Source organism: Oryx dammah, unplaced genomic scaffold (assembly GCF_014754425.2).
Source record: "Oryx dammah isolate SB20612 unplaced genomic scaffold, SCBI_Odam_1.1 HiC_scaffold_16, whole genome shotgun sequence".
NCBI lineage: Eukaryota > Metazoa > Chordata > Mammalia > Artiodactyla > Bovidae > Oryx > Oryx dammah.
Window position 1 is genome coordinate 43,827,539 of NW_024070200.1, and position 19,374 is coordinate 43,846,912.

At 51.4% G+C, this 19,374-nt stretch overlaps 1 protein-coding gene across 1 annotated transcript in view; it reads left to right on the forward strand.

Annotated features, from left to right (window-relative positions):
- RASGRF1 (Ras protein specific guanine nucleotide releasing factor 1) overlaps positions 1-19,374 on the forward strand; it is a 101,092-nt gene that overhangs the window by 30,706 nt on the left and 51,012 nt on the right. Inside the window, exons 4-8 of the mRNA XM_040257441.1 lie at positions 3,676-3,768; positions 6,266-6,519; positions 14,959-15,038; positions 18,102-18,295; positions 18,610-18,719. Of these exons, the coding sequence (XP_040113375.1) occupies positions 3,676-3,768; positions 6,266-6,519; positions 14,959-15,038; positions 18,102-18,295; positions 18,610-18,719 (731 nt within the window). The remainder of the gene's footprint in view (positions 1-3,675; positions 3,769-6,265; positions 6,520-14,958; positions 15,039-18,101; positions 18,296-18,609; positions 18,720-19,374) is intronic.

Below are 19,374 nucleotides of genomic sequence, written 5' to 3' on the forward strand. Positions count from 1 at the left end.
GCCAGCTGTTCACACCTCCACACAATGATCTGATTGCCTCTCATGGCCTCATCTCACCAGGAGGTCACAATGTGTGTGTTAATTGCTCAGTCATGTATGACTCTTTGTGACCCCCATGGACTGTAGCCCACCAGGCTTCTCTGTCCATGGGATTCTCTGGGCAAGAATACTGGAGTGGGTTGCCATTCCTTTCTCCAGGGGATCCTCCTGACCCAGGGATCGAACCCCGGTCTCCCACATTGTGGGCAGATTCATTACCATCTGAGCCACCAGGGAAGCCCCCAAAATGCAGGAGCATCAATTCTTCAGTGCTCAGCCTTTTTTATTGTCCAGCTCTCACATCCATACATGACTACTGGAAAAAATCATAGCTTTGACTATACGGACCTTTGTAAGCTACAGTCCAGAGGGTCCCATAGAGTCGGACAAGACTGAGTGACTAAGCGCACATGCACAGGGAACTAGATCCCACGTGTCTCTAGACAAGATCAAAAATCTTAAGGGAAATAAAAAAGGAGGAAGAACTGAGCTGTGTGGCAGCTATCTGAAAAACAAGAATTACAAGGTCTTAGTAAAACCTTGGCGGGTAACAAAGAGGAAGACACCTGGGTTAATTCCACCATGAATGACTGCTCTGACTAAATGGATTCTGGACTAAAGACATTGCCTGTTGAGAAGGGAGCAGGATGGGGCAGAAGCTGATGCACTGTGTCTCAAAGTTGGGGTGGCAAGCGGGGTTTTCCTCTGATGGATCAAGGAAGCCAGACCACTGGTGGCGAGTGGGCAGAGTCCAGCAGAGACACCTGGCTTTGAGCCTGGCCAGGCAGCCGAAGCTAGACTCTAGTTGGTGAGGTGGGCATGAGCCAAAGTCCCCACTCTGTGTGGCCTTCATCTACAAGAGTCAACTGAGCAGACCCTGGATGTCTAGCAAGCAAACCGAGGTCCAAAGCAGAACCATCTCCAGAAGAGACCTGCCACGGTCAGAGAAAGGCTGCCTTCGTGGGCTCACCTGACCCTCGCTCCAGGCAGAGATGGGCCACAGCCCAGGACTTGTGCGGGGTCCCCCCCACCCCAGACCTGATGATCCTTGAACAGAGGCTCCGAGACTGCCAGTGCTACTGTGCATGCAGCATAGTGCCTGACCTAATTGCATCTATTTTTTGCCCTGGTCCCTGCTGAGTGGATGTCCTGGAATGCCTCTTTCTGAGATAAGTGCCAGGTTTAAATACAGGACAGACACAGACACACACACATACAGCACACACACACACACAACCCACCATGCTAAAGAAAAAAAAAAAGGTTCCACGTGCAAAGCTCAAAAGTGGCAAAGAAAGCGGAAGGTGATAATAATCAGGTCAAATGTGGGGATTGACTGGGCATTCCTGCATCTCTCGGCTCTCTAAGAGCCTGCCTGTGCTTGTGTGTGTTCACATGTGTTCCTCAGACCTTTAAAATACAGATCAAAGAACCAGCCTTTATTTCACTGTGCAGATGTTCCCAGAGAATTGAAAGAAAAGGTGGGGGGTGGGGGAGAAAGAAGAAAAGCCTGTGTCGGCGCTGAATATGTCTCAGTTAGATATTTTCAGCCGCTCTTCAAGCATAGGCTGGGGTAATTTTAGCAACCCGCGAGTGGAGAGCGGGTAACTGTTCCATTTTGCTTTCAGAGTGCTCAGTTCGCTCAATTGTGAGAGCCCATTCATTCTGCAGTTCAGCAAGTGGCCTTGAGGGGACAAAGCCACGTGCTCTGAAGAGGAGTGGAGGCTTTGTGGCGGTGTTTGTGGAGTCCCTGGGTTGTGTGGGGCTCAGTGACTGTGGCGTTTTCCTGTGATTGAGGTTTTTGTCGCTGCTGTGGTTCCGACCCTTCTCTAATTGACTTATTTCTGTAGCCAATGAATATCTGTCAGCCACCAACCCCACGCTAGGCACCCAGAACCCACGAATGAATGAAATGGTGTGGTCCTTCCCCCACAGATACCATAGTCATGATGGAATACACAGGCAGTATCAGCATTTTCAGGCTTCCCACGTGGCACTAGTGGTAAAGAATCCGCCTGCCACTGCAGGAGACCAAGAGACGCGGGTTCAATCCCTGGGTCGGGAAGATTCCCTGGAGAAGGAAATGGCAACCCACTCCAGTGTTCTTGCCTGGAGAATCCCATTGACAGAGGAGCTTGGCGGGCTACAGTCCATAGAGTTGCAAAGAGTTGGATATGACTGAACTGACTTAGTATGCATGCATGCCAGCATTTTCACGGGAAAGTTCGAAGCCCTGGGAACCCTAGTGAGGGATCCCCCCAGCAGAAACTTTCAGACTCTAGGGTGGCGTGAAGGAGCCCCACCAGGGAGGCTGCACCGCTAGCCTGTCCACCTGAGGAGTGCCTGAGGCCCCCGGCCACAGTGTGGCTTAAGGCACCTCTTCTCCTGGGCGACACCGTGTTGGCTTTATTCTTGCAGCTGGGCAGACCTGTCTGATCCCAAATCTGGCAAATATAGATTCTTAGATCAGCTCCAATGCTCGTTTAAAGGGCCGTTCCATTTTTCTAGGCCAGCAGTTCCCAGGCTGTGTTCCAAAGAGAGCTCCAAGTCAGAGAAGTCCTTCAGGGTTGTCCCAGGAGGGGACAGGCAAGCCAGCAGTGCTTCCAACTGAAGTCCTGCTGGGGTTCCAGGACAGTTTTGTTTGAAAAAACAAAGGGACTACCCAAGTGTCCATTGATGGATGAATGGATCCCAAAACAGGGTTTGTACATACAATGGATGTCTTCCCTGGTGGCTCAGCAGTGAAAAATCCGCCTGTCAGTGCTTGAGAACAGTTGGATCCCTGGGTCAGAAAGATCCCCTCGAGAAGGAAATGGCAACCCACTCCAGTATTCTTGCCTAGAAAATCCCATGGATAGAGGAGCCTGGCAGACTATGGTCCATGGAGTTGCAAAGAGTCGGACACTACTGAGCAACTAAACAACAATACAGTGGATATTACTCAGCCTTACAAAGGAAGGGAAGTCTGACACCTGGTCTGACATAGGGGAACCTTATGTGGTGAAATAAGGCAGACACAGGTAGACAAATACCGTCTGATTCCACTTAGGCAAGGCACCTAGAGACATCAGATTCACAGAAAGTAGAACGGAGGGTGCCAGGGGCTGGGGAGTTAGTGTTTAAATGGGGACAGAGTTGGGGAGGATGAGAAAGTTCTGGAGACAGATGGAGCAGATGGTTGCACAGCAGTGTGAATGAACTTGATGCTACTGAGCTGTGCACTTAAAACTGGTTAAAACAGTAAATTTTATGTTATATCTATTTTACCACAATAGAAATTTGAAGATAAAGGAACTGAAGGTTTAGGAAGTAAGGAAGATGATCACAGATTTGGACCAAAGCTCCCAGATTACAAAGGGATTGCCTGCAGCCCTGAGGGTGCCCCACCCAGGGTCACTCAGAGTCAGATCCCAGCTGCCCTGGACCCTGGTGGTCGGGCACCAGGTCCAGCGCTTACTCACAGATGTCTGGCTTGTAACCTCGGGCGGACAGGAGCTGCAGTACCTCTGGCCTCATGGAGTGCATGGGAGGGCACCTGCCCACCACGCTGCGCCTGGTGGTGCCTGGAGGGGTGGGACTTCCGCCCGCTGCCGCAGCACCCCCACCCCCAGCAGCTGACCCATGTTTCTGTTGTAGATCGCATCTCTGCTCAAGGACAATGAGCGCATCCAGTCCACCCAGACCGTCACCCCCAACGACGAAGACAGTGACATCAAAAAAATCAAGAAGGTCTGTAGCGTCCCTCAGGGCTGGCGAAGCTGCCCCAGTCCTCTTTAGAGAGCTCCACCCCTGGCACAGCCCCGTGTCCACCTGCTGTTCCCCTGCTCCCAGTGTGGCCTTCCACTTCCACTCCAAAGGCAGAACCAATAGCCCTCACCTCCAACCGGCACCTCCTCAAGCCTTTTCTTCGGGCTGTCTCTGTGAGGTAGGGTCGTTCAGCCCATTTGATAGATAGGAAAACCCAGGCCCCAAAAGATGAAAGAGTGGACTGAGCCAGGGCAGGAGCCCAGGCTGTGAGACTCATAGCTGAGAGCTTTCCTCACGACCCTGGGCAGCCTCAGTGAGACCCCAGGTCACTCTTCCATCCTCCAAACCTTACGTGCCTGCCCGCCCCGCCTCACCCCAGCCACTGTGCTGCAAACACTGCCTCTCCCAACTGTACCCTTCAGTCCCCAGCAGAGGTCAGCATGGGGAACCGACCTCTGTGACGCACCAGGGTTGGTCCAGCTGGTTTTATTCTGTTGGAGTCCAGGAGGGGTGGACATCTCAGGGGGTACCAGAAAGCTGCCCAGTGGCAGGGATACTGACCAGCACCATGGGCCACCCTGCACAGGGGAAGAACATGGTCTGTGTTTGCAGCTGGCCAGACTTGAAACAGGGGAGCCTGACTCACCCTAAGAAAAACAAGCGAAACCAGAAAACCCTCCTTGTCAAGAGCATAAAAGGACCCCAGCACCATACAGACCAGAAGCTGAAAACTGGCTTCCCACAGGCCAAGTTCAGCCTCCCAGCGTGTTTGGGGTTTTTAGCCCATACGGTGTTTTTCCCCCCTTTTTAATGTGTTGCCGGTGCTATAAACGCTAAACATTTCACATTAAAAAAAAAAAAAGTCTGTATTTCTGGTTACTCAGAAATAGAAAGAGCTAACATCCCTTACGCACTTTCCATGTGCCAGACACTATTCTAGGAGATGTATACAGATTAATCTCTTCCAAACTGAGAGCCCTCTGGAGTTCAATTATTGTCTGCATTTCACAGATGAGGGTACAGAGGCCCATAAGGGCAAACTGCCTTGCTCAGGTCACACACCCAGGTATTAGCAAAGCGACATTTAAACCCTGGCTGCTGAGCTCCAGAGCCCTCATCTTCAGTCACTGGGACACACTATCTCTTGGAAAAGCAGGAGGCCTCCCAGCCCAGGCCTGCCTCCTGCCCACAGTGTTTGCTGGCCCTAGGCCAGGTGCCTGCCCACCTATGATCCAGAGGACCCCCTGGTACCCTATGGACATTGGGACTTGCCACCAGTGCCACCAGGGGTCTGAACCAAGCCCTACCCACACAGGGATGCGTTGGCCTGCCTTCTCTTCCGTGGCCCCACTGGACTTCCCACCCCATTTTGACAGCCATTCTGGCGGGAACATTTTTTTAAGTCCAGCTGAAATGCACTGTCCTCCTTTTATTGTCACCTTTCTGGGGCCTCTGAGCAAGCCCCTCCCACTTTATCCAGAGAGGCTTCCTATCTTCAGAGAGAGCTGTTGTGATGAGGTCAAGACGCTCCTCCCCAGGGCAGACGGCCCTGGCCACAGGTCTGCACTCGGAAGGCCGCACTTGCTGTTTATGGCCAGTGCCCTTTTCAGCTGAGAGTATTTTGATGAGCACCTCAATAGGCAGCCCCTGGATCCCCAGGATCCTCCCTCCGACCCAGCACCATGCAGCACCTTTGTTCCTGGGGCCCTGGGCCCTCCCCTTGCAATCCCTGAGCTTGCCCACAACTCAGCAGCAGGAATGGTGAGGAGCCTTGATTGGAAGCATACAGATCTTCACACAGTCCTCTGAGTCTGGGAATCAAGGTCCTTCCCAAGTTCTCGCCAAAACGAGGCCAAGCCAAGCAGCCCAACTCAAGTCACTGTGTTCATTTCTCCCCGCAGAGGCAGAGGAGAGCCTCTGGTGCCTGCTGATGAGGTCCAAGCATGAGATGAACTCATCTGCCATAGTTCAGTTCAATGTGATAATCGCCCTCTGTCCAGACAAGCTTAAACTGAAACTTCAGGGTTCTCAGGCCAGTCGTTAGATGAGAAGTGTGAGCTCCACCTGGCACAGCCTGGCAGCTCTCTCTTCTCGAGGCCTCTCCCATGGTGGGGACTTGGAGCCACATTTTCCCTCCGTCTGGGGATGCTACCAGAGCAACCTGGGGGACCTGGTTTGATCACAGAGGTCTGGGGTGGGGCCTGGGGTTGGCATTTCTAACAGAATCTCAGGAGATGCTGAAGCTGCCTGTGTGAGGACCACACTTTGAGTCCGGCCATCATCTCCTTAGCCTCAGGGCACAGATGGAAAGTGGACATAGAGGGCCCCGAGGTCACGCCCAGCACCACGCAGGCAGGGGCACCAGGCCTACCTTTGCCTGAGCTCTTTCCCTAAGCGCAGGGGATGACAGAGCCTTGGTCCTGGAAGGACCCAGCCAGCGCAGGCTGATGGGCGGCTCTCCCCCGGTCTCGGTGCCCAGGTGCAGAGCTTCCTGCGGGGCTGGCTATGCCGGCGCAAGTGGAAGACCATCATCCAGGACTACATCCGGTCGCCACACGCAGACAGCATGCGCAAGAGGAACCAGGTGGTGTTCAGCATGCTGGAGGCTGAGGCCGAGTATGTGCAGCAGCTGCACATCCTGGTGAACAACTTCCTGCGCCCGCTGCGGATGGCCGCCAGCTCCAAGAAGCCCCCCATCACGCACGACGATGTCAGCAGCATCTTCCTGAACAGGTGAGCACCTGAACCTCAGTCCCTGCCCTCACCCATCCCCACCACCACCACCACGCTGCCTCGGAGCGCTTGGCCAAGGCAGGAGGCGGGAGCCTGGCTAGCAATGAACTTGACTGCAAGCTCTCCTCTAGTTCCCGCCAAGTGCGGAGGAGGAAACAGCCCAGAGAGGAAGGAGGCCGCCCGAGGTCTCCGGCCTAGAAGCCCGTGTTCTGACCCTTAACCGGCAAGATACATTTAGAGGCCCACAGATTAGATGTCTAAACTCAGGGGTTCAGCTGGGGCAATATCGGGAGACATTTTTGATTGTCAGAACTTGGTGAGGGGGTTGTGGGGAGAGTTTGCAAGTAGCATCTAGTGGGTATAGGTCAGAGATGATGCTCAAACATCCTACAGTACACAGAGCAGTTCCCCCCCCCCCCCCAACCCCAGCAAAGAATTATTCCACCAGAAATAATCGTGCCAATACCCTGGTGGTCCAGTGGTTAAGATGCCGAGCTCCCAGTGCAGGGGGTTCAGGTTTGATCCCCGCTCAGGGAGCTAAGATCCTATGCGCCAGAAAAAAAATCAATCAATAAAAATAATCAAGCCAAGGTTAAGAAACCCTGGATTAAATGTTTCCTGTGTTGAGAGGTGGGTTCATTACCACTGGTACCACGTGGGACAGGAGTTGAATTAAATGTTTACAAGTTATAAATCAAGCTACAAAAAACCAAGCATGTTCCATTCCTCTATCTTAATAGCATCGTCATAATGATTAAGAAACAGGTCTACATTTTTAGAATTCTCAGGCTCATTAGAGTTCAGCTTTGTACCACATTACCCACATACCATATAAAAGCGGTTACTTTTTCCAAATGGTGACCCTGGGCCTTTGTGTGAGGTTGGTAGTGCCTCAAAAGGCTGAGCGGACAGTTGCCCTTCTGCTGTCCACCTCTTTTGAAAAGGGCAGTCTTAGGGAGTGGCTTAAAGGAGCTTTGTGGTAGCCAATAAAATGGAGTGAACTAGGTAAAAGCAACAAACATAAAAACATCAACAGAGTACTATTTACAAACGATTCTCATCTAGGAATTGAAATAAATTATATGTGCTCCAGGTTATTTGCTCAGCTGCCCTTCCTTTAGCATAGTCATCGTTCAGTCACTTCACTAGTCCCAGCTAGTGTTCTGCAGAGATGTTTGGGACCCAGGGTCACCTCCCCTGGGCCCTGCTCTGCCCCTTTACCTGCCAGGGTGCTGTAGCAAGTTTAAGGACTTGTGTGTCACCCTGGAGGAAATGGGGAAGCCGGTGGACATGGATCTGATTCTGAGAAGTTGAGCTGAGATGCTGAAGGTGGCTGGGAGAAGGACCAGGCTGACCTCATGGATGTGGAGGAGATGTCAGGGTACAGGGACACAGTGGAGGTGGGAGCAGAAGGAGGGGAGCGGCTTCTAGCCTCAGAAAACCTTGTAGAAACGGAATCACTGGGCCTGACAAAGTTGCTTTATTTTAATGTATTTACTTGGTTGTGCCGGGTCTTAGTTGCAGTATGTGGGATCTTCCTCGTGACATTCAGGCTCTTAGCTGCAGCATGTGGGCTCTAGTTCCCCGACCAGAGATCGAACCCGGGCCCTTGAATTGGAAGCACAGAGTCTTAGCCACTGGACCAGTTGGGAACTTCTGAACATGACTGCCTTCTTATCGTTCGCACCTCACTGCGTGATCCACTGTGTGCATAGGACAGTATAAGCTTCACTGTCTTAACCACTTTGCTTTGTGTGAGCAGAGACCAGTGTAACTGATTTTTTCATTAAAAAATAGCAGCACTTCACAGCTTCTGTGCATGACTGAATGTTCTGGACTGCCCTCACCACATTAAGCTTTGCAGGGCCAGCTTCATGCCAGGCTCTCTGAGCACTTGGCCCGAGTGATTTCCGATCCTGGGAGATGCCCCATCAGGCTGGCATCAGAGCTCAGAGAGGTGATGGATAGGATGTGCTCAGGGTTCCAGTGGGCTGTGACTTTAATTCAGTTCCGTTTTACATCAAGGTCTCTGCTTGCCCCTGCTGCCCTATTAAATGATGGGCTGGATCTTTGTTTACCCCCATCCTCCTTTTCCCCAATGCATCCTTATCACAACTCAGGTCTTGGCACACACCGCCCCCACCCACTTCTGCGCTATTGAGAACTTTCTCTTGCGTGTGAGCCCAGCCTCCCCTCTTGCTTGGTAAGTGCTGTGAATCTCTGGGGTCTCCCTGCCTTGGACCACAGCACAGAGGTCCGTGTGTGCCACAGGCCAAGGGCAGAGGCTGCCAGCCCACTCACTAAAAGGCATTTCTACACGTGACTTCCCCCTGGGTTTGCTTTTAGGCCAAAATGAATTCAGTGATTCAGCCACACTAGAAACCTGATGCTACGTTGGTGATTTCATTTGCCGGAGCTCCTTAAAAGAAGTCCTTGAGAAGAAAGAGGCCTCTTTCCAGGCTGGCAGATTCCTGGAGGGTGCTACAGAACGGGGGAGGGGTTAATTGTGTGTTTCTACAATAGCTGAGGGTGGAGGGGAGGGGAGGAGCAATCTTTGAAGTAAACACCTGCAGCAGGTTTTGTTTACCCAAGACAATGAGCACAGAGACTTGGACTGTTTCCCTTTAATAAAAACATTGCCCGGCAACATGTGCTGGGAACCACAGGCATGGCCCCGTGATGAGAACATCTCGCCCGGGTGACAGATGGTTGGTACCTTGATGCCACTCTGATTGATCAGCGGTGGCTGGGAGTCCCGGGCTGAGAAGGATGGTGAGGCTCCATGGGGGAGTATGCTGCCATCCATTCGTCATGTCTGCAGGGGCTGGGGAGTGAGGAGGGACAGGTAGAGGGCAAGGCAAGAGTCAAGAGGCCTGGTTCTGCCCTCCTCCTCCAGCCCAGCCAAGTGGATCTGAGAACGACTTGGGTGAGTCACACTCTTTTCTGGGCTCAAGAAGGGAACCAGGAAAAATGAGTGTTTCCCAAGTAGACAGGTTGCTTCCTCTCCCTCGAATTCTCCCCACCCTACTGTCCTCCCCGTATTCCTTACAACAGCTCTCTCCTACTCTTCCTTCATGTTTTTCTTGGATATCTCCGGCCACCCCATGCACCTTGTTGCCATTGGCTTCTCTTCCCTGGTTGTGTGTTTCCAGGGCCCTCTTTTGTAGCATTCATCACACTTAAATAATGATTTCTTTTGTGTTAGATCCCCTGCTGCACTCTAAATAGGCTGTGAGGAGGGATAGGGCCATAGAATACAGTTGCCCTCACTGTGCACTGCACAATTCAGGGACAGCATTCACATAAACTAGGTCTCAGCAGAGTTCTTCTGTCAAGGGCCAGATGGTAAATATTTTAGACCTTGCGGGTCAGAGGGTCTCTGTCAGAAGCATGTGGACTTAGGCAATCCTAATGATCAGTTGAATGGGTGTGGCTATGTTACAGTAAACCTTTACTGATGGACGCTAAAATGGTAATTCTATAGAATTTTTACTTACCATAAAATACACTTTTGATTTTTTTCAACCATTTAAAATTATAAAAGTCCTTCTAAACATGCAGGCTGTACAAAACCAAAAAGTGGGCCAGCATTCTGGATGGCAAGATTCCATGTCATAAATATGTCATTTCACCCAAGACATGCTATGAAGTTAATATAATTGCAATTGAAGTTCAGCCTCACAGAGTGAGTTTAAAGTCCATCTGAAGGAATAAATACATGTAAATTGATAATCATGTTCTGAAAAAGGAACAATGAAAGTAACATTTCCTACCTTAATTAAAATATATTATAGGCTTATAAATATATTAAAAGTAACAAAAACAGCCTAACACTATTGCCAGAACAGGCTAATAGACCATCAAAGTAAAATAGAAAGTTAAGAAACAGACTTACACATGTTTGAGAATTTAGTAACAATAAAGTCAGCTTTGAAAAGCAGGGCAAACAGCTGGAGTATTGGATAAATAAAATGGGGCAGTTGGCTAACCAAACTGAGAAAGATTACATTTATATCTTTTATTCACACGCTACACCAAAGTAAACTGGAGTCAAGTATTTTTAAAATCATTTATTTATTTATTTTGGCTTCGCTAGGTGATGAGATAGCTGGATGGCATCACTGACTCGGTGGACGCGAGTCTGAGTGAACTCCGGGAGTTGGTGATGGACAGGGAGGCCTGGCGTGCTGCGATTCATGGGGTCGCAAAGAGTCGGACACAGCTGAGCGACTGAACTGAACTGAACTGAGGTCTTCGTTGCTGCGTGGGCTTTCTCTAGTAGCAGCGAGAGGGGGCTACTCTCTAGTTGTGGTGCTCAGGCTTGTCTTGTGGTGGCTTCTCTTGTTGAGGCTCCTGGGCTCTAGAGCACAGGCTCAGTAGTTGTGGCACATGGGCTTAGTTGCTCTGAAGCGTGTGGAATCTTCCAGACCAAGGATCTAACCTGTGTCCCCTGCATGGCAGGTAGATTCTTAACCACTGGACCACAAAGGAAGTCCCCTAGTTAAGTGTTTATATGTAAAAAATAAAATACAGACGAGTGTGTATGCAGTCTAGGAGTGGGAAAAGACATGCTCAAAGCAGAAAAAAAAAAAAAAAGATAGAAAATGGTACACCTCATGACAAAGAAAAACTTTCAGTTCAGTTCAGTTCAGTCGCTCAGTCCTGTTTGACTCTTTACGACCCCATGAATCGCAGCACGCCCGGCCTCCCTGTCCATCACCAACTCCCCGAGTTCACTCAGACTCACGTCCATCGAGTCTGTGATGCCATCCAGCCATCTCATCCTCTGTCGTCCCCTTCTCCTTCTGCCCCCAATCCCTCCCAGCATCAGAGTCTTTTCCAACGAGTCAACTCTGCATGAGGTGGCCAAAGTACTGGAGTTTCAGCTTTAGCATCAGTCCTTCCAAAGAAATCCCGGGGCTGATCTTCAGAATGGACTGGTTGGATCTCCTTGCAGTCCAAGGGACTCTCAAGAGTCTTCTCCAACACCACAGTTCAAAACCATCAATTCTTCAGTGCTCAGCCTTCTTCACAGTCTAACTCTCACATCCATACATGACTACTGGAAAAACCATAGCCTTGACTAGACGGACCTTAGTCGGCAAAGTAATGTCTCTGCTTTTTAATATGCTACGACTGAATCTACTTAGCAGCAGTAGCAGGTTGGTCATAACTTTTCTTCCAAGGAGTAAGCGTCTTTTAATTTCATGGCTGAAAAACTTTAAAAGACACTAAACACAAAATCAGTGGAAAACAGCTGAGGGAAAAAAAAAGTCTGCAATGTAGATGTTCGATTCTACACTTAACATGAAGAGTTAGTTTAAATTAATAAAACTGAAAATAGTAAATGGACAGGACTTGGCAGTTCTCAAAAGAAGATGTTCAAATGGCCAATACAAAGGAAAAATGGAGCCTTCACCAACTGTATTTTTATAGTCCCAGTTTATCATATTCCTACTGTGCTACTTTACCAGTCCATGCCCTGTTGGAATCTAAGAGGGTGGATTTCGTCCCTGGTGTTTCCTGCAGCCGTATAAGGGGGCTCCCTAGGAGTGGGGCCCTGAGTCTTGCTGTCAGTGCTTGGGGTCATTCATCACCTCCTGGCTCCTCAGGAACCCCTGATAGTCTTTCTACCTCCACCCTCCCCCACCTCAGGGCCCATGTTCGCCCCTCTGTGCACTGCCATGCACCCCAGACCCATATCATTTGAATTTTCCAAAGTATCTTCCCATGTGGATGACTAAAACTCTTCAGATTGGCATGGTGCCTATTTATCTGTTCAATAACTAGTTCAGGGGCCATGGACAGGCAGAGTTATCCTAGTCACAGGTGCATCTGTTGCAGACCCGCTGCCTGAAAACTGAAGATGACTTCAGCCATCAAATGGGGCCCCCAGTCCAGAAATCACTGTGTCACAACCCCTGGGGGCCTGTTCTCTTGGGACTTCAGGGAAATGATAGTTAATTCATGGTAATGACTGGACCACACTCAGGAATGAGAACTCGGAATGTTTCCACTACCTTGTTGTTCAGTAGCTCGGTTGTGTCCCACTCTTTGCGACCCCCATGTACTGCAGTAGGCCAGGCTTCCCTTCCCTCTGCTATCTCCAGGAACTTGCTCAAACTCATGTCCACTGAGTCAGTGATACCATCCAACCATCTCATCCTCTATCATTCTACTTTTGCCTTCAATCTTTCCCAGCATCAGGATCTTTTCCAGTGACACCTGTTAAAGGCCCCCTGGCCCCAGCCCTCCCTTTTGAACGTCCTGGGGGTGTGATCAGTACAGACTGCTCTGCAGAGCCCAGGCGCTGTGTTCTGTTCTCTTACCACCACCCGCCTCCTCTCAGCTCCCTCCCCCCTTTTTCTCTTGCAGTCTTTCCTTCTTTTCTTTCCCTCTTCACACAGTGTGTTTTCCCTGCAGAGTGGGGGTGCTCAGGGCATTCCAAACCCATCTGGGGTCCAGGAGCCCCATGCCGCTCAGGCCTTCCGTGCACGTGGGGTCCAGGCCCCTCACTGGCTTCCTGTGCCTCGCACCCCAGGGGCGACCCCCCAGCGCCTTCCATCCTCTGCTCTTGTCATGAGAATGAGACCTCACGGTGGTGGGGGGTTGCCTTCAGGGCACAAACTGCTGAGAGAAGGGACAGCACCCAGTGACAGCACTCCAAACTGGAAAACACCAGGGCCTCAGTGACCACCCAGGGCACTGGGAGAGCCTGGGCAGGGAGCAGAGAGTGTAGCCATGGAGGGGTGGTGACATGGCAGAGAAAGACAGAGAATGTTCCAGGGAGAGGGGAAGATAGGGCCCAGAGGCCCAACTCCTGGGAGCTCACGCTTCCTCTCTGGGACTCATTTTCCCTTTCCATGAGTGGAGCGCACGTTAAAAAAAAAGAATTTTTTTTGGCTGCACCACAGATGGGATCTAGTTCCCTGACCCAGGATAGAACCCCATGCTCCCTGCTTTGGAAGCGCGGAATCTTAACCACTGGACCACCAGGGACAAGTCCCCACACTTTGGCATATTTGGTTCTTTTGGCTTGCCCTGTGATTCAAGGCAAGCCCAGACATGCTGGGGAGACCCCCAGGTCTTCAGGGTGTAGGAGCCAGGGTGATGAGCAGGAGCAAGGGAAGAACAGGAGGAGGGGGCCCCTGCAGGATGGAGCAGAAATTGGCCCATCTCTTGGGTTCTCTGTGTTCTCACAGATTGGCTGTTCTCTGGAACCAGCCACTTGGGGAGCAATGGGCAGAGAAGCGGGTATGGGAGTGGGGCCATGGCAAATGTGGCTGTCTGGGGAATGCTCTGAGGCCTAATGAGACTATGTGCACCCCCAGCATTCCAGGTGATGACAAGGCAGGCACTTTAGAGACTCTGAGTTTCTGTCCTTTCCTCTTTTGTGTTTGTTTGTTTGTTTGTTTGCCCTTTTCTAACGTTTATTCAAAAAGGGGCTGGTGGAGAACTAGCATTTGCTGAGCATCCCTCTGCTCCAGTTGATGCACAATACTTTCAGAAGAACCACATTTCACCTGTGTTTTCCATGGAAGGACCTGTGGTTCAGAGGTGTTAGGCCTCTTGCTCAGGGTCACACTGGTGGGAAGGGGCAAAAGGCAACAGATGGAGCCCCCATCTGTGTGGGTCTCAAGCCCTAGCTCCTGTCATGTCCTCATGACATGAGGACTTTTCTTCTGAGTGGCTTTTCCTCTGAGTTCTTCAAAGCCCTAGCTTCCTCCAGGATCCCTCAGGGGCACCCCCAGCCAGCAGGGACTTGAGGGAGCTAGGGAAACCAGCAGCCAGAGCACTACCCTTCTCGGCCAGCTTGACCGGCATTTGATTGCATGCTGAGAAGAGCCCTTCTGAATTGTACACTCTGCCGTCACCATCCTGAAATACACTTTAATTTTTTGGAGACCATTTTTTTCTTCATTAATTTTTTGTTTTTTTCAGCTATGGTGGGTCTTTGTTGCTGTACACAGGCTTTCTCTAGTTGCGATGAGTGAGGGCTACTCTTCATTGAGGGTCACGGGCTTCTCATTGCAGTGGCTTCTATTGTTGTGCAGCACGGGCTCTGTGGCATGCAGGCTTCAGTAGTTGTGACTGACGGGCTATAGAGCACAGGCTTAGCAGTCGTGGTGCACGGGCTTAGTTGCTCCGTGGCATGTGGGATCTTCCCCAACCTGGGATCCAGCCGATGTCCCTTGCATTGCAAGGCGAATTCTTAACCACTGGACCACCAGGGAAGCCCCATCCTGAAATTTTTAACCATTTTGTTAACAAGGGGCTCGCTTATTTGTTCTGCATTAGTCCCCACAAATTACATAGTCCATCCCACTGAACTGGTTTTCAGGTTAAGTCACCTGAGAAGATTTCCTTAACTTGCGGGAGGGGACGCTTGGAGGGACAGGACGTCCTGGCCTGAGCTTAACCCTGTGCTTTTTCTTGCAGTGAGACCATCATGTTTTTGCACCAGATCTTTTACCAAGGCCTGAAGGCCCGCATCTCCAGCTGGCCCACGCTGGTCTTGGGTGAGTAGCAGCCCTGGCAGGGGTCCTCTGCCCCTCCATCCCCACCCCACCTGGGAAGTCCATCTACAGTGGCCACCAACCCCAGCTGGCAACACTTTTGTCCTTGCAGAATGTACCACAGGGGCCCTTTAAAAACTCCCAGAAACCCTCAGAGGGCTCAGAGGAGGAAAAACAAATTGGCAAAAGCTACATTTCTGGGAGGAAGTGATATATTTTTAGTTTATCTGTTTTTCCTTTTTAAAAATAAAATATATGTACCCATTTGAGAAAATTCGAGAATCCAGAAAAGAAGGAAATGGTTAAAAATATCAGCCATAGTTCTGCTTCCCAAAGATAACTACTGTAAACACTTGGGTTTGTTTCCTTCCAATTCTTTTTTCTATGCATAGATCTTGGTGTTTTTTTTTTCCCATTTTACATAATTGCAAACATACTGAATATAGAATTTGAATCTTACTGTGGGTTTTTTTTCTACTTAACATTATTGTATAAGCATTTTCTCAAGCTGAAGAACGCTTTTTGATGACTGTGTAGTGCTCCAGGGCCCTGTGAATCTACCGCCGTCTACTGACATCTCCCCCTTCTTGGCTCTTAAAGATGCTCTGCCTTTCTGCTGTTACTAGAAACAATCGTGTCTACGTGTGAGGTGGTCTCCATGTTAGAGAGCAGTTCCCTGAGATAGGTGTCCAGAGGCTGAATGGCTGAAACAAGGGCGGTGGACTCTCCGCTCTGTACCCACCGTCACATTTCTCTCAAAGTCCTCACTCCTGAGAGTGATGTTTAGGAGTGCCTCTCACATCTTGTCTCTCCCACCCTGGGTAGCATTTTCCTTCCACCTAATTCAACAGGAAAAGGTGAGTGTTGTGTCACTTCCGCTGTGGAGTCAAGGGAAAAGGCTCAGGAAGGTGAAGGGACCCCTGAGAGAGGAGAGGCTCCCCTGCCCACAGGCCAGGAGACTTCCGGGGGAGTGAACACTATTTCTATTTTTCGCAGGTCAAATAGACCCATTTTCTCCAAGGTCAGAAGCAGGTGACTCAGTGGTAAAGAACAGGCCTGCCAATGCAGGAGACACAAGAGCCGTGGTTTGATCCTCGGGTCAGGAAGATCCCCTGGAAGAGGAAATGGCAACCTGCTCCTATATTCTTGCCTGAAAAACCCCATGGACAGAGGAGCCTGGCAGGCTACAGCCCATAGCGTCACAAAGAGTTGGACACGACTTAACGACTAAGCAAACACACACACATACACTAGAAAGAAGAAAAAGGCTGTGCTTTCTGTCCTCGTAAGGATTGATGAGGTGATCCACTGGATAGGTGGATGCCTTGCATGAGAGCTCCCACTTAGAGTTTGTTACAAGGAAATCTTTTCCTTTTATTGAAGTATAGTTGACTTACAATATTGTCTTCATTTCAACTATACAGCAAAGTGATTCAGTTATACCTATATATATGTTCTTTTTGTAATATTCTTTTCCATTATGGTTATTACGGGTTACTGAATATAGCTCCTCGTGCTATACACTGGATGTGTGCGTGCTCAGAGTCTTTGCAAGCCCATGGACTGTAGCCCTCCAGGCTCCTGTGTCCATGGGATTTTCCCGAGAAGAATACTGGAGTGGGTACCCATTTCCTCCTCCAGGGGATCTTCCCTACTCAAGGATCAAACCTGAGTCCCCTGTGTCTCCTGCCTTGGCAGGCAGCTTGTTTGCACAGGGAAGCCCTGTGCTATACAGTAGGACCTTCTCATTTATCCGTTCTACATGTAAAAACTTACAAATGCTAAACCCAAGCTCACACTCCATCCATCCCCCATCCCCCTCCCCCTTGGCAACCACAAATCTGTTCCCTAAGTCTGTGAGTCTGTTTCTGTTTTGTATATAAGTTCGTGTCATATTTAGATTCCACATATAAGTGATATCATATGGAGTTTGTCTTTCTCTGTCTGACTTACTTCACTTAGTATAATCATCACTAGCTGCATGGTCTTTCTCTTTAATGGGGTTAGTAAGCTGATGTTTTAGAGCAATGGTCCCCAACCTTTTGGGTACCAGGGACTGATTTCATAGAAGACAGTTTTTCCACGGACCAGGACTGGGGGAATGATTTCAAGATGCTTCAAGCACAGTACCTTTATTGTGCACTTTATTTCTAATCTAACACTGCTGCTGATCTGATAGGAGGTACTGGCCTGGAGGTTGGGGGACCCCTGTTTTAAAGGCTCCATCCCATCCTGTCAAGTGTTGAAGGGCAGGTTTGGGCTTTCGAGAGCTGGAAGGACAGGATGCCAGACACCCAGGAGGTTGAGACTGACGGGCCAGCAGGGGCTGCAGAGCTGGGAGGGCAGGGACAGGGGACCCACAGGTGAGGGGACAGAGACTCAGGAAAGCATGTCGTGGGGTGGAAAGCCCTGGAACAAGGGAGTTGGGAAACCTGGTTCCAAGCCAGCTGCTGACTCACCCTGTGGCCTCTGACAGGTCCCAGTCACAGATGGGACACTCTGGGAGGGAGGCCCCCTGGAGGGAGGAGGGCACTGGGGAGATGTAATTACAACAGAGGCCAAGGGCAACCCCACAGGTGCTCTGGGACCCAGGTGGCCCCACAGAGAGGTCCCCAGTCAAGGCAGGGGCTGGCCTTCACACCCTCTTCCCGTACTGTCATGGGCCCAGCTTGTGCAGGGCAGCTTCCTTCAGTGGAGAGCAGTTCCCACGCAGGGAGGACCCAGCTGACAGCCACTGGGACTAGTGACAGCCAAGGAAGAAGCACCTGTGTCCTAAAAGGTGCCCAGGGGACACCCCACAGCACCCTCCACACCTGCTTTCTCTGGCCCTCTAGGTGTCAGACTAGATAGGGCTCCAAACCCTGTGGTTCTGATGTGATTGATCCCAGTGCCTGGGGCCTCCCTGTCTCTCCTAGGAGAGGGCGGTAGGGTCAGCTCCAAAGGCAAGGGGTTTCTCTGGGACCTCCCGGGCGGGGCTGGGGAGGCCGAGGGCCTGGGGGAGGGCGTCAGCCCCTCGCCCCACACCGAGGGCGCCCCCGCTGCCCGCTGAGCCCCGCCTCCTTGCAGCCGACCTGTTCGACATCCTGCTGCCCATGCTCAACATCTACCAGGAGTTCGTGCGCAACCACCAGTACAGCCTGCAGATCCTGGCGCACTGCAAGCAAAACCGCGACTTTGACAAGCTGCTCAAGCACTACGAGGCCAAGCCCGACTGCGAGGAGAGGACGCTGGAGACCTTCCTCACCTACCCCATGTTCCAGGTGCGCCGCCCTGCCTGCCGCCCTACCAGGGTGCATGCGCACGTGGGTGGCTGGGCGGTGGGGTCAGGAGGGGTGTGACTCGTGGAGAGCCAGGCCTGCAGGGCAGGCCAAGGGTGGGGGTGGAGGGGCTCGTCCCACCCAAGACCCTGGCTCCAAGTATGAGATCAGAAGAGTCTGAGATCGGAAGTGCAATGGAAGTCCTTAGTGCTGAGAACCCCTGTCTCTGCTCTCCCATCCCTCTCCGGGGCTCTGTCTCTCCCCTGCCTCTCATTTCATCGCCACTTCTCTCCTGCCTCGCCTCCCTGCCCCCGCAGATCCCCAGGTACATCCTGACGCTGCACGAGCTCCTGGCGCACACCCCTCATGAGCACGTGGAACGCAACAGCCTGGACTATGCCAAGTCCAAACTGGAGGAGCTGTCCAGGTAAACCCCACACCAGGGAACCCCGGTCCCCACATCACAGGGCAGACCCAGGCTTGAGGGTGCCCCCACCAGGAGTTCACTGAGCCCAAATGGCCAAAACTCATGTTTCTGCTTAAGATTTCAAGAGGTAGGGACCCACAGCCTGTCCCACCTGGAGGCAGAATCCCCAGGAGCAGTCTGAGGGGTTTACAGCTCCAGTCCAGGTGGGCACCGGCAAGATGGATGGGTGGCTTGCTGTCCCTGGCACAGGTGGGGCCCAGCAAGGGCCTGGGCGGTCAGTGGGCCCATCTCCAGGACTCGCAGACACTCTCTGCCCACTTCCTTGGTTCTCCAGCGTCAATGTGTCAATGCTTGTGGCTTTAGGAGCTCCATGGGGTCCCGAGTGTTGGGCCTTCATGTATCCCAGGCTCTGTTCAGCAGCAGGCATTGTCCATGGGTGGACAGGCCATGGTTGGGCCATTGTCAGAGGCTGAAGCCCCATAGTCAAGGCCTCCCCTGCTCTCCCTCAGTCCCTGGAGTGCAGTCTCTGCCCAGGTAGGAGCAGAGGGGCCAGGGAGGAGGGGTGCCACACCCAGGCGTCGGGGTGGGATTCCCCATCTGTGGGGGCGGGGCAGCATGGAGGGGAGGAGCTTCAGACTCTAGTGTTTCCTGAAGA